Below are 26,568 nucleotides of genomic sequence, written 5' to 3' on the forward strand. Positions count from 1 at the left end.
AAAACACTTAAAACGCTTAGGCTACTGTTTGATTGCTCTATTTCAAAGCCCAACCATTCATCGAGTTTTTTGTAGGCCTATGTAGGTTTCTTTTCAATGCTATAAATAATTTATTCGTAATTCGCAGATAAGACTAATAAATTCTTCAGAGGTAAGAAACTATGCGACCATCTTGTTATACTATTAGACCAGACCAGAAAGTGGTTGAACCAGAAAGAAGTTAAACTTCTCTAATAGCTTTATCAACTTCAAACTACTAAGGATGTTTCCAAAATAATGTTTTATCTTATTTTTCCAATATTATTTTGTTAAAGAGACCTCGAGTAATGAGGCTGATGAAGGTGATTAATTAAATCTACCTCTTGCAGTCCGTTGGTTTTTTACTTTGAAGTTTCTACATGTTTTCAATTCAACATTAAGGTATGAAACCCAAATGTGATTTTAAAGACAGAATATATTGGTTGTTCTTGAAAAAAAAAAAAAAAAAAAAAAAAAAAAAAAAAAAAAAACGAGGCATTCAATTTCAATTTATAACTGGGATTTATTTTACTATATACATAAAAAACAAACAAACAAAATACCCCCAGAAGCAAGCTTGTGCGGGGGTAATCCCTTCTAGACGCATAAAAAATCATAATAACAAAATAAGATCCAAAATAATAACTCTTTTCAGTTAATATGAATACAAATACAAGTTCTGCCCTCCAACTCAAAAACTAGTACTAACACACTATACGGAACCACTTGACCATAATCACGTACCCCCCCCCTTTTTAGCCAATTCATTAAAAATAATAAATTACTAAACAATACGATCTCAATAAACTACGGAACAGCAGCAGGTCATCCACACATTTAAGTTCCACTGGTAAACTATTCCAAGCACTCGGACCGGCATGACGGATAGAAAAAAAATGATCTTGTCGCTTGCGGAATCGGTCTTCGAAATTCTTCCAAATTTCTAGTTCCATGCTCATGAACATCACCCCCATTCACAAACATTCCCTTAAAACAAACAGGAACACTACCATAAAGATACTTAAACATGAACTGTGTTTTATAAAATTTAAAAAGACCCGATACCGGTAGAATCTTCAGCGTCATAAACTCATTACGAACAGATGATCCTCTATTATCCTTACCAATCAAAAGCCTTATTGCCGAATTTTGTAGTACACGCAGGGGCAGAAGATGCGTTCCAAAAGTAGACGACCATACTGAAGAACAATATAATAGATATGGATGTACAATTGAAAAATACAATAATCTTAATATACTAGTTGGGAGAAAATTTTTCAGTTTACGCATAATTCCAACATTACGTGCAAGTTTCATAGACACACAATCAATATGATCTACAAAACTTAAAGTTTCATCAATAATAATCCCCAAATATCTAACACTCCTCTTTCGTGGAATCATTGATGTACCATTACTTAAATTATTCACCCATGGGTAATAACTTGGAGATCTGCTATATATCAATAAACTAGACTTATTACAATTAAGTTTTAACCTATTACTTCTCATCCACCTTTCTATATTCTTAAAACCTTCTCGTAATTGCGACATCAATTCATTCTCAGTCCTACCACATACGGTTAATTTCGTGTCGTCAGCAAACATAACTAGGGCTTTACTAGGTTTAAGTGCCTCTAGAGGAGGTTTAATAATAGTATACAACCCATCAACTGCACTTGACAAATCATTTATATAAATAGAAAACAAAAGTGGGCCTAGGGGTGATCCCTGGGGAACTCCACAATTTATAAATCTACTGTCAGAACGTGCATCATTAACCTCCACAAACATTGACCTTGAATTTAAGAATGATTCTAACAACTTCAAAGCATTTCCCCTAATACCACAATTTTCTAACTTCATTAACAAAATATCATAAGATACAGTGTCGAACGCTTTCGCAATATCCAGAAAAATTGATGCAACTTTAAGGTTATTGTCTAATGCATCATTAACATATGTAGTCAAAAACAACATTGCATGCTCACTAGAATAACCTTTTCTGAAACCAAATTGATTTTGATAAAAAAACAAATTCTTTTCAAGATACTTTTCTAGCCTTATATATACTAGCTTCTCGAAAATTCTAGCAATAACTGGTAGCAGCGAAATGGGACGGTAATTACTTATATCATTTTTATCACCCCCCTTAAATATTGGAACAATCTTTGCTCGTTTCAAACACTTTGGAAACACACCACTTTTAAAACAACCATTTATTAGTGAAACCAGTTGTTTAATAACACATTGTAGAACAAACTTTAGCACTCTTATAGATATTAGATCAACACCTGAAGCTTTATTTTTCATAGCCATTATTACATCTGTTATTTCACTTTCCGTTACCTTAGTCATTAAAATAGAAGTATCACAACTGGGAGGAAGATATTGATCAAAAGTACCATCACTCCTATCACAATAAATAGATCCGGCAACATTATTACCTCCACTAGAAAAATAATCACACATCTGATTGGAAAGTTGAACTGGAGTTTGATCTGACTGAAGATTTGGCAACGTAACTCTTCTCTTGCCAATAAGAGGCCTGAGGAGACTCCACGTCTTTGCCGGGTTACCCTCACTCTTCTTAAATTCTTTAGCTAAATACTCAATTCTAGCCTTCCTCAATAATTTATTTAAAGCAACATTATACTTACGATAAATTTGCTGGTTTAGTACGCTTGCCTCAATTATACTCTTTTTATATAATTCATGGCGCCTTTTCATAGATCTAAGAAGACTACTGGTAATCCACGGTTTTCTTGCAGAATCATATTTACTCTTGTTTTTTTTTTTTACGCATCCGGCAATTTTCTCTTAGACTACTACACAATTGATCATACCACTTACAAAATTTAAGATCCGGATCACTTATTGCATTCAAAAACTCCCAATCCATACACTCTAAATCATTCTTAAATCGTACAAGAGAATCCGCGTCCACAGTCGGTACAATTGGGCTACAAAAACTCCCAGCTGTATAATTATGGTCCACTTCAGCAGAAAGAAACACTCCACAGTGGTCTGAAACATCATTTACCAGCACTCCTGGTTTCCAAAAATTCACGTTCGTGAATATATTATCAATTAAACTAGCTGACGTGTTACAAATCCTTGTACAAATATTTATACCTGGGAACAATCCGAAACTAGACATTAAATTTAACAAACTAGTAGTTGCACGATTACTAAGTACCATCATATCTATGTTAAAATCACCCGCTATGAAACTTGGGCAACCTGATACATTCAACATTTCCAATTTCTGCTCCAATAACTCTAAAAACTCTATCTCTGAAGCAGAAGGCGGCTTATACAAAATAAGAACCAAAAACTTGGATCCATTTCTACTTATTTCCAACACCATTGACTCAAAAATCATTTCACGATAAATGCAAATATCCTGTCTAGTCTTAACTGCAAAACCTGATTTAATATAAACTGCTAATCCTCCATGCTGTCGAGTCTCCCTATTCCTATTAATAAATTCATAACCATTAATATCTAACAAAGACGAATTATCGTTCCGAAGCCATGTCTCAGTCAACGCCAACACATCAAAATTCGGATCCGAACACAATTCTGAAATATAATGTAGAGACCTATTTAACCCCCGGCAGTTTAGATGTAATATATGCAGAGTTTGTGGCCCCCGCCGCGTCACATAATCCTTAAGATCACTTTCAAATACATACTTAGAATTTTCCAAACAAACCTGATTATTCCCATCTCCATCAAACTCTCGATTTAACGTCTCATTCATTCGATCCGCAAACTTTACGTGACTATTCTCAAGCAGCGCCAGTCTCTCATTATTTAATACCATTATCAAATTTCAACGCACATTGTAGGGCAGAACTTGTACTCAGCAACAAAAATCCCAAATATTCAATCATATAACGGAACGAAAGTAATATAAAAAAACAAAAGAAACATAGAAAAAATCAAAATAACGAAAAGATACAACGAAAACATGCTTATTGTCAAAACACATACTTTTTAATACTCTGGTATGTTAACTTCAGGGAACCTGATTATTAACTTCACCATAACATAATATTCACTTATTATAATTCACTAGCAAACAGACTAAGGGAAATTTCATCTAATATCATTTCAGAACGCCACTCCACTACCTCTAGCGCCTCTCCGACCAGCTTGGATACGCCCACTGCTAGTCGCCATTTCACCATCTTGGGGATTAATAAGCTCCTGTACAAATTCACCAGCATTGTACTTTGTAACTGAGCCATCTGGACGCCTTATGAACAAGCAGGGGGGCACGGACTTAGAGACCCAACTTTCTATGCCGCGTTCACGTAGCTTCATGCGAGTCAAGATCAGCTTTTTCGTGCTTCTCGAACACATTGCGGAGCATCATCTGATATAAAAATATTCTGAAAACCACAAATAGACTTTCCTTGCAGTTTCCTCGCGTTCTTCAGCAGTAGTAATTTAGAGCTTTTCGAAAATAAGTCAACTTTCAAGAATTTCTTATCTGGTTTAAAGTCCAAAATCTTAAATGACGGAACATCATCTAAACCCAGACCCTGCACAACAATCTCCTTGAAAATTGTAGCACCTTCAATTTCATCCTTTGCTTTAATATTCCAAATCAAAATATTGTTTTCTGAAGGCTTGCTTTCTAAATTCATCATTCGTGTCGAGATACTAGTCAACTCGGATCTCAAAAGCTGATTTTCATCAACGAGGACTTTCACTTGATTTGTCATATTCTTATTCTCATTCTCAATTGCAGCAACTTTCGGTTCTAGCGCTGAAACTATCGCTATCGAGTCAGTTACTGTAGTTTCTAGGCTTTTAACACGATCCTCAAGGCCTCTGAACCCAGTTGTTAATACATCCAATTTAGAGCTATTTGCAGTAACAATCTCCAAGATTTTGCTGAAATTATCTGATAGACTTTTTAGTTCGTGTCTCTCATTGCTAGATTCCGCGGATTCCTGAGACACATCCAAATTAATCTCTTGCATAGACCCATCTTGTAGACGAACTTTTCTCTTTCTGCCCAGTGTGTGTTAAAAAAAAAAATGTTCTGTTTCCTTCAGTCTAAATTTAACGCAGTCAGACACTTGCAAATCACAAGATGCTCACGCTCGCCACTCCTAAACTCGTTAATCCACAAAACAGGTTACCCGATCATAAAAAGGTCTTACTCGCTTGGGTTCATTTTGATAACTTGCTTAAACGCAGTGATGCCCAGCAGCATAGGTGTTTCCATGTTTCACTTATTGGGTCAGATACACAGAGAGTCTTTCCTTACTGTTCCAGGTACTAAGGAATCACTCAATTGATAGGTATATAGTTCATAGTTCTAATTCTAAATGCCTATTAAAATTGCAAAGGCCTACAATTTCAGATTTGAATTTGAAAACTCGGTGCACACACCATCTTTTGAATTACTCAGGCATGCGTGTAGTTTCGCAATTGTACCCTTGTGAAACTCTGAAAATGTTGGTTTAGTTAAGGCTCTCTAAAGGCTGATCTATTAGACAAGGTGAATTTAAATTATTTGGAGATAATTTGGGAGGTGATGATAACATAAATATTTTGGAGTAATGAAAAAGTATTTTGTGGAATTTATTGTGATTTTGGTTCCACCGTGTAAGGGGAGGCATATAACGAAAGAGTATCCTGAAAACGGTTGAACAAATGTTTTAATAATGGTAGTTGGTTGCAGAATGCCTCAAGATTAAATTTGTTTAGTTTCTAGCTGCACAACTTTAATATTAATTCATCAAGGGAAAAATTTAAATATGCTTGTTTTTAAGTCTAGGTGGTAAATATAGCTGTTAGTTTTTGGAGTTTAAAAATGTTAGTACCACCGAGAGAAGAAGGGGTGGGATTAAAAAAGAAAACTTCTCAATTAAAATCTATCTGTGAGCATTGGATAATTTAAGTAATTTAGGGTCATTGCGCATAGGGCTGAGGTGGTTATGCTGACCTTGGAAACATATTTAGTAGACATTTCAATGCTTTTAAACAAAATGACTATTACCAAGTTTGTATCTAATACTATGCAACTTACGGGGGTGGGGAGGATGGGGGTTTTGGTAGCAGAAAAGGGCCCAGGAGGGACTTGGTGTTTTTTGGGGGTTTCAATAGCTTCGTTTGGGGGAAACTAATGTTATTTTTAGAAGTTTTGGGCCATTTTTAGCCAAAAACTGAGGAGCCGTGCCCCAGAATTTTTTCTCAACATTAGGTTTCTCTTATTCTAAGCACTTGTGAATTTGAGTTTCAAACTGATGAAGGACAAAAAGCTTTCTTGCCCACTTCAAATTTTCTAGCTTCCCCAATAACAAAATGATTGATATTTTTGACCCAAAGAACGATACCTGAAAGTTTGGAACATATCGCAAACCCGACATCAAACAATGCCCTCTTTTCCATCATAAAACATAAGATGAAACAAAAGGTAATTTGCATTATCAATGGTCCTTGATAATGCAAATTGCTCCAGGGGCTTCTAAGTTTTGAGGGAGGGGGCGGGTAGCATAAAAGGATACAGGAAGCGGCCAGTTTGTCTTCCAGCAGCTTTTTACTTTTACAAAGTGTACTAAGACTTTCAATTTCCAATCCAATGAGCCCCTTCATAAGTTTTTATGACCAGTCCTTCCATATGAAGTGGCCGAAAAAAAAATAATACATTATTGGTTTATGTCTCATTTATTTACAACGCTACTACACTGCCTCTGAGTGAATTTTAGATCTGCGCAAAAGTTAATTACGAAAAGACAGATATCCAAAATCGAAGAAGAAGAACAAAAAATTTAAAAAAAAAAAAAAAAAACCATCAAGATAGATAAATCTTTTGGATAGGTCTTAACTTCCACACTTATAGTAAAAGATATATATATAGTAAAAGGTATATAGTAAAAAATAAAAGCCACACTTATCAATTTTCTTTAGTTTATCTTCATAATAGTAATGTTATGAGATCATGAAGCCCCATTCTTAGAAAAAAAAATGTCCTAGCTCACTTATGAATGAATCTATGTCTTTTACAATTGCCACGGCAGTATAGATACCTGAGATTTCAAATTGGGCTTCTAAGCAGGTTTCGAGTATCTCCGCCAGAAAAACAGGTTGCATAGAGGACGAAGCAGAGGAGCCTAGAGTGGCAACTAAAGTGAAATGACCAGACGAATGAGAAGAGAGCCATCTTTTGCAGATCAAAGAAACAAGGTAGCTGAAATTACTAACATCCTTCATGACTGAGTAGAACTCTTGAAGACTTGAAGACATTTCAATTATGTACAATTCGTTGTTACTGACATCTACAAAAAAAGAGAGAGAGAAAAAAACAAACTCAGAACCGCGCAAATACTAACATGCGCCACAAGGACAACAATTCTAGTTGCTGATTTTGGGGAATGGAATACTTGGGCATATCAAGATTTTAAATCCTTTTTTGCAATTAAACAGTGCATAGCAAACTGGAGGATATAATAAAGGAATATTATCACTACAAAGTGCAAGGCATGAAAAATAGACAGAGCGGCTGAGCTAAATTTGAACAGTAATTGATCCTCACCTTTCTTTTATCAAAATGAACATGCACATGGGAGAGCAATACTGATTCTGGGAAATATGATGGTCCAGATTTGAAGTGATTGAGTCACTATTTCGGCCGGATCTTTTGATAAGCCACTATTTACGGACGTATGCCAAGTACTGTCAATCCGGGAAGCATATAGCACACTTCTAGATCTTATTTAACACAATAAAAAGATCAAAGTTAATTATCCAGAAAGTCTTCGATGAAAATCATTTGACTTGTTTCGACTTTGCACAAAATGAGGAATTATTTCGCTTTTACATAGTAATCAGATATTTTCATTTTTTTTAAATAAATCATAACAATAAAGTTGCCAACCTCTACAAATTTTCCCAAATAGCGTCCCATGAGCCAATTTTTAAGCCAAAAAACTAATATCATATAACTTGATAAGCTCGTCAATGGTTACAAGGTTAAAAGATTGCTATTATAGAGAGGTGTGTAAGCAAATTTTGGTTAAAAAATTTGAATTGCTTGCCCTGAGCTAGCTTTCTGATGTGTCTAATAAGAAAGAAGCAAAATAAGGTAGTTTCTTAGCAATATGTAATCTATCAAAGTTTAGAAGACATATTGTATATCATCACTCTGTCTCAGTTTCTAACGCATAAAATAAAAAGGAATGTTTGAAAAAAAAAAAAAATCGCGAACAGAAATGGCTAGTAACAGTAGCTGGTAGTACTAAAAGAGCCGTGGGAAAATGCTACTTTATTGGACCTGTAAATTTTTTTGGAAGAAGCATGCTTTAACGCTGGGAACGTATCTTCTTTTCTTTCAGGTATTGAATTTCAGAGCTTCAAGGACCTAGTCTACCTTATTCCTAACTAGAAAAACCTGATCTTCTCTACAAACAGCTTAACAGTGCTGAAAAAACTAAAACGTTTGTGAAAAAGGTAATACACCTAGCACTTCAGCCAAGCCTAACACTCTTTTCAAAATAAGTATAGAAGTATACTTTATTCACAAGAGATAAGTTTATCTTCTATACTACTGCTAACCCAGTGGGCAAGCTTTATAATACAGAAACATGGCGAATCTTAAAACACGTGTTGCATAGTTTCTTCTTCAAAATTGACAAAAAAAATAAAATAAAATCAGATTAACCATAAAAGGAAGACGAAGAAATAATAAAAACAAATAAATGAAAATGGACGTATGCATAGATAGCTGAATGACTGCACTAAACGCCAATTAACAATATTTATTTTTTATTGTTATAATCGCCAAAACTGAATTACAATTTAATTAAAATCTAAATAAAAAACACAATAACCAAAAAAATATTTAATTGTCAAAAATCTGTGAATATAATATCATATTAACAATATATGCGGCAATATATAGCCACTCAAAAGAGCTCATAATCATAATTTTTTATTTAGTTACAAGCGTCACAAGTCAAGAGCTTTGTTTAGTTCAAGCTCAGGTTTTGGTTAGTTGTAAAGCTTGTGGTGCCGATTTGGAAGTGGTTGAGAACTGGTTGTTTTTTATTTTAGTTTATTTTTGCCATCCCCTTGGACAATTTTTTTTTACCTCTCGGAGTGGCTGTTAAACTATAGTTCTTGTTTATTTGTTAAATATATTTTTTTCTGCTCGTCGACTGATAATAGCCAATGAAAATCAGAGGTTGCACCGGGCAAGGCAGGTTATATCTACTTATAATAATTTTTTACCACAAAATACTCTTTTTTGGAAATATTTGGGGTTGAATAAAAATAAGGAAATCCTTTGATCGCGAGGAAGTTATTATAAGATATAATCCAACCACTTTCTATTGGTATGAGTTGTTAGTAGGGTACGTTATTAAACTGTTTGTTGACCAGGTATTCAAGTTTACCCTATACATTTGCCTTTTAAGTAAAGAAAAAACAAAAATCACCAGAAAAATGTGGTTTACCGATCCCAATAAAGGTGAGAAAAAATACAAACGCTAATTCATAAACAGCATATAAAAAAGAAAAAGAGAAAGAGGGAGAAAGAAGAGAGAGAGAGAGGGGGGGGGGAGATTTCAGCAGTTTACAAAAATTTATTCTCATCACTCAGCAAACCAGTACAATTATTTCTTTGAACAACAATTCAAAAGAAATATGTTCTTACAAATCATTTCTGTCATTTGTTTCGGTACTAAGGACAATGGAGACTTCAATAGTTCTTTTGTTTTGTTTTCTCGTTAAAACTCATTATCTCTTATTAAATATTAGACTCGACAATAAATGATAATATATTTTGTCCTCATGTCGTAAATAACATAAACATTAATTTTACTAGTGACAATCGCAAAGCGTCTTACATATCAGCTACCTATATAGGGTTAAACATAGGCAAAAAAGGTTTATTTAATATGGAGGCACTATACAAACAAAATGGACCATTTATAAGGTCCACCATAAAATGCCCTAAAAAAATCAGACTTACTATTTACGACGGCACTTTCAATAGTATCAAGAGTTTCTTTAATTTGGATTGACACGCCCTCTTCATTCTCAATAGCTAGTTGAGGATGCTTTTCGGATGCCGTTGTTGCCAATTTGACCCATGAGACGATATATAGATGGCGTTTGATGTGGGTCTCAACTGGGGGGTGGTCAGGTGGCTTAATCATTGTTGAAAGTAAGCCAAACAATCTGAAAAATAAATAAAATTTCATAATAGTAAAAATATAGATTATTTGAAAGTAACACTTAAAAATTTTGACTGAAATCCCCAATAAGTCCCAGAACAACATGGTTTTAAAAGCCAATCAGATTTTCTATGAAAAGTATGGATGGGTTCCAAAAGCCGATTACCATTAATTAATTGTTATTATGTTTATCCTAAATTGGCTCTACCCCTATGTTCATAATAGGTAAAAAGTGTTTACATTTTAGTACTTTTTGCACTTATAATACAAGGAATTGACTAAATAGTTTTACTATCTGGTGCTTTGGAGCTCGAAAATAATAAATAATTGTACTCATTAATGATGGTTGCCTTCAGGAACACACCCTACGTCTTATATTTTTTCAATTATATAGTAACTATTGCAAAGTCTCCTGTTAACAATTTAAGCAAAAATGTATTGGAATCATTGTTGTGTTTAGATATACTTTTTCCGGGATCTGCGGGATACATTAAAAAAATTTTTTTTTCTTAATTCATGAATTAAATTTTTGCCAGATGGTTGAACTGTAGGGTGGCACAATACTTACTTTACCTAACTGAAATATTTTGGATTTTTCAATAGACTAGTAATGGCAATACGTAGATGAAAAATTCACAAAGCGTAACAATGTCGAGGACCCCGGTTTACTCGGGACCAAACTGGCCACATTGGCCCAACTCGAGCTGCAACGAATTGTTAAAACCTGATTCAAGAAATAAATGCCTCAGATCCCCTTATGTTCCCAGGAATGGCGGTCCCTGGAATTACCCGAGATACACAGATAGGTCATCAATTGATAATACAAATTGAGTTAGGTAACAAAACAAAGCCAATTTCTTAAACCATATCGGCCTGCCATTATATAACAAAAGGAAACGATCAAAAATGGGGTTTTCAAGGCCAAACGAGAATACTGAATAAATAAACAAAGCGAATATTTCGAGAGGACAACCGCCTCTCTTCTTCAGCGCGAAACGAAATAATGTATTCAAGAAAAGTGCCGAAGAAAAAACCCAACAAAAACCAACGCGGAAAGTCAATGTGAAAAGAAACAAAAAAACCAATTAAAAAAAAACAAAAAATGAAAAGATGAATAAAATTCAATAAAAGCCAAGAATTAAAACCAAATACCTAACAACCGTAAAAACGAGTCATTCGCCAATATCCGCGATTTGCAGAAAATCGAAAAAATTATGAACTGCCATCGACGGATACTGGCGAACAACTGAGAAGTTGAAAGGGGATTTTTGGGGACTGGTCAAGTAAATCTACGAAACTCTGGGACAAAATTGCAATATAAAAGATTTTCACACCGCCTTGTAATGAAACAAATTATGTACAAAATATCAAAAGTCCCCAAAAATCCCCTTGCTGAACAGGGTAAAATAAGGGGGAAAGAGGGAAAATTGGAAAAAGTCAGGGGCAGATTTATTGTGCGCTCGAATTTCACGTCTGCTCTTTTTCTGCGCGGAGAAACCGAAAAAAGAAAGCTATGTTGTTTTATCGCTGGACCTCGTTTGATTCCCCCCTTTAGCGAGGGAGGGGGAAAACAGTATCCTCGACAGTTGTGCGATGTGGAAGGTCAAAACGTTGCCCCCAAGGTTTTTTGACTCGATGATTTCAAAAAACATGGTATCAGATTCGTATCTTGCTTTTCTGCAGTGTTTTCACCATAGGAGAGACAATGCACCGGGCCTTCGGAGTACGTGGGCAGATTTACTTCAACAATATAATAGAAACATAATACAAAATTAAATGTAAAAAATGAAACAAATCAAGTAACTTCGGTAATAACAGCAAAAGATAATTACGGTTTTTATTGAACTAAAAAGACTAAGATCAAGGATTTTTTACTAAACATCGTATTCTTCATCGTTATCAACAAAAACATCTTTATTGGAACACGCAATCCCTTGGCAGTCTTTGCAAGTAAGTATGCAAGTCAATCCGTTTTTTTTCGCAACTACAGCGTGAACTGTCATAGTTGGAACGCTTGCAGCTGCAACGAATCACGTTTAGCATATGAGGCGGAGTAGGTCCGATGTCTGTCATGATTGGAGTGAGGTGTCCGTCACGTAATCGCCAACTCCAGTCTTTCGGGACGAGTTCTGACGCAGTATTGCGCCATTCCATTACCTGATGGAGACTATATAAGAATGAAATTTTACAGCCAATGGAGTTGGTGAAAGTCTCTCTGGGTTCACAACAGTTAATGTCTTTGAGCTGTTCAGTTTTTTAAGAAAAACCCTGTACCTAGCTTTGCTGAGACCCTACCTTTTCTTAGCCTTGTAGAAACACAGCAAAATATTTTCACCGTCTTGCTGGACTTCTTCCTTCGTAGAGCGCGAATTAAGGAATGCTTCACATTTATTCCTAAATTCTTCATGGCTTTTCAGGAATGGCAGGACAGCCTACTTTCCTATCCCAAACAAACAGGACGTCGTGTCGCAACCAAGAAAAGCGTGGCCAACAAGAATAGAGAGACAAACCTGTCCCAGCGATCTTTTGATAAAGTTTATGTGCCAGTATTTAGTTGACAGCACCCTTGACTTGGTACTGGTTTCGAAGCAGAGATCCCTGGATTCCGGAGGCAGGTGATGGAGCAAAAGGATCAATACATCAGTGTCGTTCCCTACTACTGCTACGGTTACCCTTTCCTTGGCCGCATTAACACCTGTAAATGCAATCAGAACGCCCGCATCTCTCTCTGCATGAAGGAAAGTGAGGCCGGCTTGGACAACCTTCTTACCAATAGCTCGAATAATGTTCTGCTTATTGTTGGGATTCCGCAAGAAGTCCTCCTTCTTCCTTTGCAACTTCATACTCAGCGTGAAATCAACGGTCGGACACTGGATACCTTTCGTTCGTCTAACCTAGGTGACATCATTGGTAGACGGACCTGAAGTTTAACAATCAAAGACGATTGAGGCATTTGAATACTTCTGCGTCACGAATGAAACGTGACTGTTGCAAATCTATTCGAAAGTATTTCCTGTTTTCCATGGAATATGCTAGAGCAGTCATCCGCCATCGATCACGTATTTTTCCAGCTCTTTGATAGGACGTTCACAGGTTCTGCCTTTGCTAATTTCCAAATAGCTTTCGCTAGCTCCGCTTTATCTGGCTGTGGTGGGAGGCTTGACGATTCGAAACGGGTATAGGGTAGCTTAAGAGTTCATATCTGAGAGTTTCTTCCATATCCCCTCCGGCTGCAGTTTCCGCTGCTGCAAGACTTAGGAGCCGAAGTTTTGTGTCTATTTTTATGTCTTCATCGTCAGCTTCGGCAATGTTCCTTAATAGGCCAGCGTAATCGCTTTGCTTTTGCGCTTGAAGATGTAGCGATCGGCATTAGCGTCATCCAGGGACTTCAGAATTTCTTTTCCTATCAGCTATGCTGTAACCGCGTTGACACCCGTTGCTGCTGCCATACCATGCGATATAATGCGCAATTTAGTGCAGTTTTCGCACGGACAGGACTGCGCAAAAAAAGCTACTAAAGCCTTTACGTCCTTTCTATTCAAGCTGGTCTTGCGGAAACGTGCTTGTCAGATGACACGTACTCAACGCCGATGAGAGACTGCATATACTCATTAATTTCAGCTCGCACTGGTATTGCCATTGTCCAGATCAACCTTTGCGTCCCACTCGTCCCGTTTCCCCTTGTGAGTTCCATTCTTGTTTTAAGTGACCTCATCAGTACTTACTCAATTACTAAGTCGTAAGAGAGCCCAGCCCAAAATCTATCGCTTCTTCGAATGACAAACATCCCATTCGCCATGTCTTTATACAGCTTCTAGTTACTTTCTTTCAGCTCTTCCATTTGCTGAAGAAGTATTCTGACCGATTTTGTATACAGGTTGTGGCCTGCAGCTGCAAAGTAAGGGAGAAGATACTGCACCCAGTTTCCAGTCCGTTCTGCCCTGATGGCCTTCTTAAGTACTCCGAACATTTCTGAATACTGAAGCCATATTTTGCAGTCCTTTTTGTTCTGCACCATGTCTTGAAACTCCATTATTTGTGTTTGGATTCGACGTACTACGTCTGCGTTGGTTGCGTCTTCAAGGGTTACTTCCTCATTCAGTAGAGCCATACATTTTGCCGAAGCTTCTGCAAAGTCTTAATGACTGGCACATATGTCATCTGTGCAGTCGAAATAATACGATTTGCAAATGAGAATGATATGCAATGCTGAATCTATAAGCTCGTGCGCTCTCATGGGTCTTGAAACAGCCTTACCGCTAATGATATGCTTAATGGTGTTACCGGCATATAGGCATTCGAGCAATTCTTTTATTCCTGTTTCCGTCATCAAGTACCTGATCGCTCCAAGAAAGCTAATACGGCAATGGAGACCCCCGTTCATTGCAACTGCTGCCTTGAGAGGACTATCGGCAGGCTCAGCATTGATGATGTTCACCACTTTCATGTACAAAGGTTGGTCGAAAGTAATAACTGATACCATTCCATGCTGGCGTGCTATATCGGAGATAAAAAGTAAGGTCGTGTATAAACAAGAAAGATCGGAGGGATTATAGTAGATCATAGGCATAAAAACAATGGACGGAGCACCTTTGTGTGACCCAGGTTGAATTGCTTGCAAAAATCCACTCCATCCGACCCGTTTCAAGTTATGCATCTAACTGGCGTGCACAAGTTGGAGAATTCTGTCAATCCTATAGTTAAAGGTGATACCCGGGATGGGCTTGTGTAATAGATAACTCTCCTGTTGGCTTCTATTGTAGAAGAAGACAAGTTCACGTCCAATTTCCTCTACTACTTAAGGTTTACAACTGCTCTTTGAATTATGATTGGAAATTTGGGTAGCCTTGTTGTGGCAGCAGCTAGCATGCCAATCCCATGCAAAGTACCTTTTCCGTCGATAGTGCAAATGTCGTGTTCGACATTATCGCCAATGAACTGGATGAAGGTTTTAGAAGCCATTCCTGGAAATTCTGTACCATGAGTTACTGCGGCAGAATGCTCGAATCGAAGCACTTCAGAGTAAGAAGTAGAAAAACCCAGCCTATTCATCTGGTAGATGAGAAAATGTGAACCAGATTGCTGGTGTAGCTAGACTCCAAGGTGTACTTGTAAAGGAGCAAGCAAAGATCGGGGACGGCAAGCCTGCATTATTGCTTGACCGATTAAACCTACCAGTAGGTAGTGAATCTCCAGCAAACAGGAAAAGCGAAGCACCCCGGAATAGGATTTTAAACTCTCGTCAAAACGGTGTTAGATGGTTTTAAAACCGAGGTGATAGACCTTTGTCTGCTCTCCAAATTCTGTAGAGCCGTCTGACTGTCTTTTCCTTTTACAGGATAACTTGATTTCCGTCTCTTTTTCCCTTGTAACTGGAAAACGGGGGGAAAGGCTAATGACACAACAATCAAAGTAACGTATTCATTCTTCTCGCACTGGGAAACCCCAGAAAACAAGTCTTGTAGACGAGGGAACGACTTATTACACAGCAATAAAAAAATGCATATTCGATCTTCTGGGACCCAATAGCATTAGGAAAGCCATTCTCAACAGCAAAAACTACCGGTCGTAGATTTTCGAGTTTTCCCCGAGATTTTCCCTTTTCCCCCGGTTTTTCACCCTGTTCCGCCAAGGGGATTCTTTAGGAATTTTAGTATGTTGTACAGAATTTTTTCCTCTACAAAATGGGATAAAAATCATTTATATTGCAATTTTGTCCCAGATCGTCGATTTTTTCCGTAGATTTACTGGACTATACCTTTGTCATGAGAAATCAAACTAGCTTGGTTAAATGAAATAGTACGTCCCGGAAAATCATAGATATGTTCTGCAAGGGCAGTTTTACCAGCAATTAAATAAGTTGGAGAACTATGACATCTGATTTCCAGAAAATTTTGAAAGTCAGGATACCATATGGACCATGACATCTTTACATAGGCATAGTTCGTAAAATAACTTCCTTCAACATAAACAAAAACTTGATGATTTTGAATAATTCGGAAAATTATATATTTAAAATAATGACGTAGTTATGATAAATATCTGTTTAGTAGTGAAAAGAAAAAACTGTTTTCAGGGGATAGTATACCCTGAAAACAGTTTTTTCTGAAAACAGTCGGGATACCCTTATGAGCCCATTGGACTAAGATTCAAATAACTGAGAATCAAATGCGTTAGTGAGGATTTATTTACTTGGTGTTGGAAGAATATTCAATTCCTGGTTACTCCTAGTTCCTCGACTCATTTTGTATTTTACTGTTTCCGAGTAAACGTTCTCCAAGTCTGCTAATTAAGTGCTAAGACGCTAAAATAAAAAAAAATAAATAAAAAAAAACACCAAAAAGTGGAATTAATGTTTATAGTCTCTAACAGCAAGATTCAGAAACTCAATTGACAACCTTGCATCAAATCAGAATTAGTCCTAAAACATTGAATCTATTTGATTCAGAATGTAGATTTAAAATGATTACATAGCTAAACTCAGGGAGTAAAGCCAAAAAAGGGGGAGGCGACTAGAAAGACTAGAAGACAGAAAAAAGACTCTATAGACAGCTATTTTTAAAATTGACGTGAATAATTTTTACCAAAACCTAAACTTCTGCCAGACTAACGAATCTATTTTAACTGGAAGAAAAAATTTCATATTTGGCGAAATCAATTAGAAATCGTTTTTGAATCCTAATACCTTTACAATATATCTTTAAAAAAACATGTGAAATAAAAAATATAGATGTAGATGCGCTTCAAGGAAAGTGAACAAATTTGCATGTAAACAGACCGACAGATCTTAAACTCGGATATAATTCAATAGACGTTGTATGACAAGACGTAAACTTTTAAGGAAAACCAAAAATTTTACTTCCAAGACGCCTCACTTTTGAGCTATTTCTCCGAGAAGGGAGACAAAACTTCAGGAAAATCAAAACTTCACATGGATTATCTCGAAACCCCAAAGATACCAGGATCTGGATTAGACCTTCCAATAGTGTGGTTAGTTTCTAAACCGAGGTATAATACTCAGTAGAAAAAAAGTAATACAACAGTTTTGAATAAATATAGCAAAAACGCTTAACGCATATGATTAGCGACTCTTGTCAGGAGTCCCGAGATGAATATGACCCAGGATAAAGTTTTTTGGTACTCTTCTGAAATACAGGACACATGATAGAAAGACCGCATTGAAATCTCAAAGCCGGTATTGAAAAACAGGTTTCATTGATCGCTGCATAGTGAGATATTGCTCAGTCCGTGACAAAGATTAAAACTTTAGTTTTTAGGGGTTCAGGGGGATTAAAAGGTAGCTAGGTTAGGTTACGGATTTAACATATGCTATGCTTTACCCCCCCCCCCTAATTTTAAAATTTATAGCCCAAATTTGTTCATAAACTATTATATTTTCATCCATTTTTTTTTATTTCATTAGCATTAACCAAACTTCACTTCTCGCAAGTGTCCTGTATTTCAGAATGGTACCAATTTTTTCTTTAACAAATCTAAGTGTATTACCTCCATAAAGCTTTGTCAACATCATGGCACTTCTTGGGTAGGATAGATACCAATGGATCTATGCTTGCATCTATTAAACGTGATATTTCCTCCACAGTAGGTAGATCGATTACATGCAGCTGTAGTGTGCACAATTTGTTCATTAGTGAAGCAAATTCATTTCGCCATTCCTAGCAAGTACAAGTTGTATCAAAATTTACATTTACAATTTATAGGTATTAAGCTACTTAACAAGAAGTTTACAAAAGAAGAATTTTAGCTTTCGTACTATTTTCTTAAAAACAAACGCTATTTTTGAGTTTTTATGAAAGAAAAACAAATTGCATATGGGTATTCAAAGGGGATGTAAGAAAACTGTACGAAAAAACCTCTATTTGTTTAGAGTACACGACATAGTAGAAACAGCAGCACCGTTTCTGTGGCTAGTCGTTCGTAGCTTAGTAAGGGCCCAGCGGTACTAGTAGTAGGATCAAGGCTCAGATTTTATAGGCTTCCAAAATATAGCTTGCAACAGGAAATCTAACCCAATCCTGAGCGGGCCATTCAGATTTTACATCAATTAACTCTAGTCTTGTTTCGATCACCACATTGAAAATCCGCATGAAAACCTGCAATTTCGAAAGGATGATGAACTCTAAAACAATGCCAGATGCTTCTTAAATGCTCTATTGTAGCCGGTAATATTTTTAACAGAACATTTCTAAACTGATGGAACAATGATGCAACTGCTTAAATTGAAATAGTGACCCAATTACAAAATCAGGGGAAGCTTTTTTTGAGAAATTTAAGTCATGTTTTTTTATTTTTTAACAAAATAATGCTCGGCGCTATTGAACATCAAGTGCCCAATGTGCCAAAAGTCCTTTAACCAGTTTATTCACAAGGTTTTAATAAAGCTTTAACTGAAGAAATCAAAAGAGACCTTTGACAGAACGACATACTCAGGGAGACAGTTATAGATGGATATGCGACAGCGAACAAAGTTGCTTTCAGGAACTACTTCATCGACATTTCCCATTTCAGGTAATCAGAGCGGGTGGTAGGCCTATGTTTATTTTCTCATCGAGACAAAAATTGGAAAAAAAGTGGAAGTACTTGTAGAGCTTCTCACCAAGAGCTGTGGAGATGACACCAGATTAACGCTTTCCTTCAAAAATTGTAGATGAGCTTTGGCCGGGATACAGTTTACCCTAGTTTGGATCATCGGATACCCAAGATTGACGTGCTGAATTATGCTTGGCAACACCTCTTACGTAGGACGTAAAGTGTGTAACGAACGAACTGGATCAAAAGTGGGTTAGGAAATAAAGAATTACTCCCAACTTTCTAGCTACTACTACTAACAACTCACCGCACCATCAAGCCACTTGAGGCCATCACAGCTACGCATGCTCCTCCTCCATCCCAGTCCATTCAAAGCTTCCCTCTTTACACCCTCCCAGGAAGTTCCCATTTTCCTTAAATCTTTCTCTATGACATCCTCCCACACCCACCGCGGATGACCTGCTTTCCGTTTAGCCCTAGACGGTTTGCCGAAAAGGACAATCTTCAGCAATCTGTCATCCTTCATCTCCAGAACGTGCCCAAGCCATCTCAACCTTTCTCTCATTATTTCTAGAAAATTATTGTCGATAGGTATATAATTTGAGCCATAGTTGAACCGTAAGCAAGGCATCCAATTTAAAAAATAAAAGAAATCATTGACTTATTGCAGAAAATAAAACTTATTGCAGAAAATTTTTATTGAAAACAATTGTTACAATTGGATAAAGTATTGAATCAAACAGTTCATGGTAACGAAGTGTAAGTAAGGAGCAACTCGGCTCAATAGTAACCGAAGCTATAAAAAATCGAATTTTAATATCGATAGATACATCAAATGAATCAGCTTATTATGCTGATTCCAAATACGTAAGAATCATCAAGTTTAATGTTATCCATCAAAAGTTACGAATTTGAGAAGATTGCCTGATTTTTGAAATAGGGGGAAAACATCCCCTAAAATTAAAGGAGTGGTGGTTTAAATCAAATCACCAAATCTAGCGTACCAGAGAACAATTCTGTAGAAGTTTCAAGCTCCTATCTGCAAAAAATGTTTAATTTTGCTATTTTTGCCAGAAAACAGATCAGGGATGCGTGTTTTTTTTTCTATTTTTTTTTTTTTTTTCAGGGGTGATCGTATCTACCCAGTGGTCCAAGAATATCACGGGAGGGCTCATTCAAACGGAAGTTACAAGTTCTAGTGCCCTTTTTAAGTGACCAAAAGATTGTAAGATAACTAGACTCCCTCCAACATCCTTTTCCCCCCAAAATTATCTGATGAAAATTTTGAGATACCCATTTTGTTCACTATAGTTGAAAGATCAAATAATTATGTCCTTAAGTGTAAAATAACCCCCACAGTCCATGGGGAGAGGCCTGTAAGTTATAAAATTCGCCCATTGTTTATGTATAGTATTTGTTATTGGTTAGTTTACAGACATTTTTTTTTTGGGGGGGGGGAGGTTGCGCTTGAGGGGGGATTTCTACAGGAAGAATCTTCCTTGGGGAGGAAAATTTCTGAGGGGGTGGGTGAATATTCTAGGGGAAACGTTACACGGGGGGGATTTGACAGAACTACTATACGAAATTCTTTTTAATTATCTTACATTCTCTTTGCCAAATTTTTCATGTGGAGATGTTCCGGGGGAATTATCCAAGGGTTTTTTTTTCACATGTTTCGAATTCTGGGAAATAGTTTCCACGGAAGGGGGCATTTCTGGGGTGATTGAGAAACCGATTAGAGACTAAAGTCTTATTCAAATGAAAGTATGCCAAGGAGAACATTTCAGGCTGAATTATGCACAAGCAATTTTTCAGATGGAGGTATTCTCTGCGAGGATGGTGCTGTCTGGATGGAATTTGCCGGGGGTGGGGGAGATGCACTTTACGTTGGATGGAATTTCCATGGAGGAGTTTTCCAAGGGGAGAGGTGTATATTTCATAGAGGGTGAGTCCGATTTACCGGTATTATTTGAAAAATGAACAGAAACTATTCCATATATGAAGGGTTGCCCCCTCCTCAATACCTTGCTCTTAGCGCTAAAGTTTGATTTTCCTAGTTTTTTAATAGCGATTATTGAAAAACGGGGGCGGTTTAATTGGAATAGGAAGCTTTTTTAAAAGTGCTAACAGCTTTAGCGTAAAGAGCAAGGTATTGAGGAGAGGGCAAACCTTCATATACGGAATAAATCTGCCAAAATTAATGCACAAATTTTGCTTTAATTTTTCATATACGGTTAGCCAAATTCGAACCTGCATTAGTTGAAAAACGTTAAGAAATTAAATATAAAAGTTTTTTTTTTTTAACTGAAAGTAAGCAGCGATACTAAAACCTAAAACGAACAGAAATTATTCCGTATATGAAAAGGGCTGTCCTTTACGCTAAAGTTTTTATTGTTTTTAAAAGTAGGGTTGTGACAAAGAGCCAAACTTTAGCGTAAAGAGTGATGCTTTAAGGAGGGATAGCCCTTTTTATATACGGAATAATTTCTGTTCGTTTTAAATTTTTAATGTCGCTCCTTACTTTCGGTTAAAAAAAACTTGTTTTTATTTCATTCTAAAGGAAGAAGTATGATTACTTCTTAGCTATTTCATTGAAAGCAACTATTATCAGGTTCAGAACGCTCTAGCTCAGTCTTGGGCTATTTCTTTTCTTAATTAGGTAATTTGTGAGAGAAATGGCCTCTGCTCTTCAGAAATTGACGGAAATATTTAAAGAAGGTTTGTTCAACGTGAAAAGGACGCCTGGCTTAATGAATTGTGTCGCACAAGACCATTTGCTAGAATAATCGCTAAATCTGGAAGCAAAGCAAAGTCAGATTAAGAGGTGTAACTCTAAACAAAGCAGCAGTTGCCAAGTGAACACTGACGTTGCCATTTTGCTCGAGAGTATTCTCTTCCCTTCAGTCAATGGCAGTACTGGATGGGGTGACTGAATTTGACATCAATATTTTGCAAAGCCATCACAGGTCAAGTAGCCTCGTAGACAAGTCATTTAGTGTTTATGAAGAGCACATACATCCTTTTAGGTATGAGGAACCGGCTTTGGTGAATGTGATCACTTTTGAAACTGTTGGTACAGCAATAGCGGAACGAATTGTTTAAGCACAGAAAATAGTATTGGATGCAGTAACCAATTATTTAAGAGAAAATTCTAGTACTTTCTTGAAGATCAAGGTTCAAGACATGGAAAGATGTTTGAAACTTACCCAAAAGGTGAAACGCCAACCCTGCAGAAGAACTAGAAGAAGTCAAAACAGTTCTGCTGAATGTTGGTAAATATACAGGGTCAACAACCGACATACTAAAAAAAAATACTTCAGCATGAACTCCTCCAGTATTCCCTGGCATCATTCGAAGCTCAATTCAACGGATTCAGATTAAGAACAGAAAAAAAGTCTGATCTGATAAACTGGATAGAAGCGTTGTCTTGCCTAGATTCTAGGGCCTGCTCTTTGCCAATTTTTGTTGTCGACTTATTCTGGACTTTATGCCACTCTTAAGGACTATGACTCTGTCAAGGAATGAAACATTATTAGATTTTTCAAGAAGATTGATGAGTAAGATTTCTAGTCAGCTCCCAGAAAATCTATGACAACTGCATTTGGTTTCTGACCGGTATGATGGAATTTGTGGAATTAAGGACCCAACTGACTCACCAGTGTGCTTAAAACACAGTAGTGGTTGCCATAGACGAAGGGGTGAGCAAAGTTTGAAGGTCAGTACGTCATACAGTGAAATCATCAAACTTGGTGATTCCTGGCAATCAATTTTCAGAAGTTCTTTGGCCAAAGGTAACTTAGTGTCTTTTATTTATGAGTTTTGGAGCAATTTTGTTAGTTACTAGCAGGAGGTTTCCCTGATTGTCGACGCGTTGGGATATCGCCCAACGAGGGTTACATGGAGCCTTTTCCTTTTCTTAGTCTTGAGCTTGAAAGCACAAAAAGATGAAGCAGACATTGGTATTACAGTTCATGTTGCTTCCAGATTTAGAAATAGAGGTTCTTCTGTAATTGTTCGGGCCAATGACATCGATATTCTGATGATACTTTTCCAACACTCGGTTACGCTGTTAGTTACGGAAGGGTAAAAAAAGAAGAAACTATTCCTCCAGCTTATTGACCAAATTTTTCCTGTGCACTAACTTGCTTTTTCTCTTCCAAGGGACTTCGTTGATAGTATTGGACTTCTGCACTGCCTTAGTGGCACTGACACGACGAGCTTTATATGTTCTGTGGGTAAGACGACATTCGTTAAAGTGGCTTTAAAGTATAATCTTATTGGTGAAATGGCGGAATTGACTAGAAAAGTCAAGATTGACCTCGTAAATATATCGAATTACGTAGAGGAAGTGATACAAAAAGCAACAATAAAAGACAAGAGCAACAGGTGAAAGAAAAGCAACAATAGCAGTCTATGGAAAGAATCCTACTGACTTTTAACTCTCTGAACGACTCACGAGTGCACTTTTTCCATAGGTAAAAATCGCTGAAAAACTTTCCACCCACTGAAAACAGCTTTAAATACCACATCCTTAGAGTTGTATATCACTGGGGAATCATTTTACAGGCTACGGAAAGCGAACCAATAGTTTTAGACCCCCTAAATTTTGGATTGGTATTCAGTTACGCTTTTGGGGTTATTCCTCTCACAAATGCATTGCCACAGTGGCCAATATCTCTAGGCCTTATCGCCGTTTACTACAAATGTAAAAAAAATTTGCATTGGAAAGAGTTTTTATGCGGGAACCCGCAAGTGTGACTTGCTTTGTATTTGTGCTGGGAAATGTGCCTTTCTGAAAAAGACGACGAGACGATGATCTAACAATAACTTCAAAGTATTGCTCCGATAGCCTTCAAATGGGTCACAGAACTGATAGACAATTCCAGCTATCCTTACTCTATGCCTATCCACCTTAGCTCTTCCCTAGGATGGATGATAGACTATCAATCAACGAGTGAAACGAATCATTTTTGTACAATTCTGAATCAGTTATGCCAGTTCCTATCACAAAGACTACCTGTCTCGGCTTTATTCTAACTAGCCATGGCTTGACTCTCAAGTCTACCACTAAGTTGATCAAATTCAAAAATCAACGGAATTATCAATCTGAATTATCTTTACTCTATGCTTATCTACCTTAGTTCTTCCCTAGGATGGATGATAAACTATCTATCAGCAAGTGAAATGAGTCATTGTTAACCAACTCTGAAAAGTTATTCCAGCTTTCCCTCTTGCAAAGACTATCTGTTTTGGCTTTATTCTAACTAGCCATGGCTTGGCTCTCAGGTTTTTCACCAAAGTGATCAAATTCAAGCTTCATGAAGCAGCTGAAATCTGAAATCAAAGATACCATAGCATATCACAGAACAAGAGAAGATATGCCAGTCACCTTTGAGTATGCCACTAGCATTCCTAATTAACAGCACTGATGAGCCCCCAAATGGCCTGTGTACACTCTATGATGTGAGCGAAGAAGAGAATATATGTATTGTTGACTTGGCCCAGAACCTGTTATTTCAAATAAGTATTTTTGAATTTATACTCTGTTTTATTTTTTTCCTTGACCAGGACTGTTCCTGTTCAGTTGCTAATGTTCATTTTTGGGTTAAAAATAATTAAACAGTATAACGATTATAAACAATTTCTCAATAAACTAATTGTGACACTTTATTCAATTTATCGAATAAAAATAGCATTCAGGCGATAACAGTTTTTTTTTATCACTAACTTGCTTACTTTTTTGCTTCTTTAGGTTGAGCTGCAGCTAAAAGGACCAAAATTTAATGGGTTGCAAGTGAAATTCGCTAGATAGTACTATTTAATATTTCAGGTCATTTTTAAGGGTTAATAACCCCTCGGAGGTACCTATTCCCGGGTATAATCGTAATCAGCGCGTTCGATATGACTAGAAACTGCTATCAGATTGCGTGAAACAGATGTGTCATAGAGGTGTCACACTTTTAGGTCTTGGCACCTGGACTAAGATCAATAGACAGATAGATTGCATCAAAACGAAACTTTAATCTTTTCGCAATGAATGGAGCGTAATATCAAAAAACTTAAAACTCAGAAACGACTCATTCCAGAGCGTTAGCAAAAAAAGACAACCCTCCCTCCACATATTTTTCAGAAATCTATATATGCTTAATTTTAGTTTTGTGTCCCACTCGACGGACCTCCATAATAAACATTAAGTTTAACTTTTTTTCCGTTAAATACTACCATAAATATAGAAAGAAATTAAAACACATTTTTGAGGTGGCATAAAGGAAGAAAGCAGAAAAATAATCAGAAGGGATAGATAGAACAAAAAAAAACACAGAAAAAAAAACCTGAAAACAAATAGATCTGATTACAGCCATGAACTGCGCTAAAATCTTATCGAAGTTGATAAAAGTATGATGTTTTTAGAACAGGCGAGTTGCTACATATTTCAAAAGGGAGCATAAGTGGGAAGATACTATCGGGAAAAATATGAGTAGAAATGGAAGAAACTACAGTCGACGAGCAGAAGACACGGCATCTTCCCCCCTTACTCTTTCTCTGGGGAGGTTTACTGCGCAATCATTCCTGTCAATTTTGAGGCGACGAAAACAATTCGCCACAAACTTATTCACTATGTTAACTCTCATCAGGTAGCTTTTTGGTACGAATTAAGTATTGAAAAGTTCATATGCTGAACATCTTAGGTATCAAATGCTCTCCTAGCAGTAACAATTCCCTTAATTTATATTTAAGTTCCTCTTAAATGAGTTTCAATAATCTTACACTTAAGAAAAGATGATCGCCAAGATTGGCAGGTTATCGTTGTCATTACTTGTGCCACGAATTTTGCTCTGAAGAGGCTAATTAATAATATAAAATGTAGAAATAGCCTTGAAGACTATAAGTATAAGTAATACTTAATTCCGTGATACGAGGGTTAGTTAATCTAAATACCTGTCTGAGAGTATTCTCGTTTGAAAGACGTGCAACCAACTTCAGCAGGAGACCAAGACATCGACTATACAACTCCATATTTCTACTGCAAAAAATATCTGACGAAAATTGTTCCCAGTTGATAAGAACTAACAGAGTCCCAAAGAAGCTGTTTGTTTCGGGAATTTTGATGTTAGATACCTAAAAAAGATGAAGTAAAAAAAAAAAAAAAAAAAAAAAAAAAAAAAAAAAAAAAAAAAAGGTAGAAATTTGGTTTCTATCAACTGCTAAATGATATGTAACTGTTCTTACCTTTTTATTTCTTTGCGTAAAATATTTGAAAATTCCTGTAAAAAGTTTAAAACTAACTGTCTTTCCATGGCTAACCTCAGCCGGAACGTTTTTCCAGCAGTAAGAAAAAAGATGACACGCGTAATATAAGAAATGAACAGTGGTCCATAAGTTAACACGGTATTCACATGATAGTAAGACAGCAAACCTTATTAATTATGTTATAGTAAACTGAAAACTGGCAGGATCAATACAAGATACCAGGGTATATAGGAGTGCTGTTATTGATGTTAAAAGTAAAGATCACCATCTAGTAGTATCTAGGGTTAATTTGGAGCTGAAATTTCGGAAGGGTAACTATCTCCCGAGAAGTTATGATGTTGGTAGACTCCAGGATGAGAATTTGAGAGAAACTTTACAGAAACAGTTGATTACTAATCTTAAGAGTTTAAAATTTGACAATGTGGAAGATGGTTGGAATAATTTCAGAAAAACAATTTGAGAAGTTTCTGATGGTATCTTGGGGAAGAAAGTTAGGACTGCAGCAAGGAATATTAGTGAAAATGCTTTATGTTTAATAGAGAGAAGAAGG

At 36.6% G+C, this 26,568-nt stretch overlaps 1 protein-coding gene across 1 annotated transcript in view; it reads right to left on the bottom strand.

Moving 5' to 3' along the window:
• LOC148940712 (ectopic P granules protein 5 homolog) overlaps positions 1–26,568 on the bottom strand; it is a 61,300-nt gene that overhangs the window by 9,048 nt on the left and 25,684 nt on the right. The window contains exons 9-12 of the mRNA XM_089104752.1: positions 25,707–25,886; positions 17,724–17,893; positions 10,013–10,221; positions 7,071–7,319 (exon numbers count right to left, since the gene is read on the bottom strand). Coding sequence (XP_088960878.1) covers positions 7,071–7,319; positions 10,013–10,221; positions 17,724–17,893; positions 25,707–25,886 — 808 coding nt within the window. The remainder of the gene's footprint in view (positions 1–7,070; positions 7,320–10,012; positions 10,222–17,723; positions 17,894–25,706; positions 25,887–26,568) is intronic.

This window comes from Artemia sp. Qi Xiang Cuo, chromosome 19 (genome assembly GCF_049724085.1).
Source record: "Artemia sp. Qi Xiang Cuo chromosome 19, ASM4972408v1, whole genome shotgun sequence".
In the NCBI taxonomy this organism is placed as follows: domain Eukaryota; kingdom Metazoa; phylum Arthropoda; class Branchiopoda; order Anostraca; family Artemiidae; genus Artemia; species Artemia sp. Qi Xiang Cuo.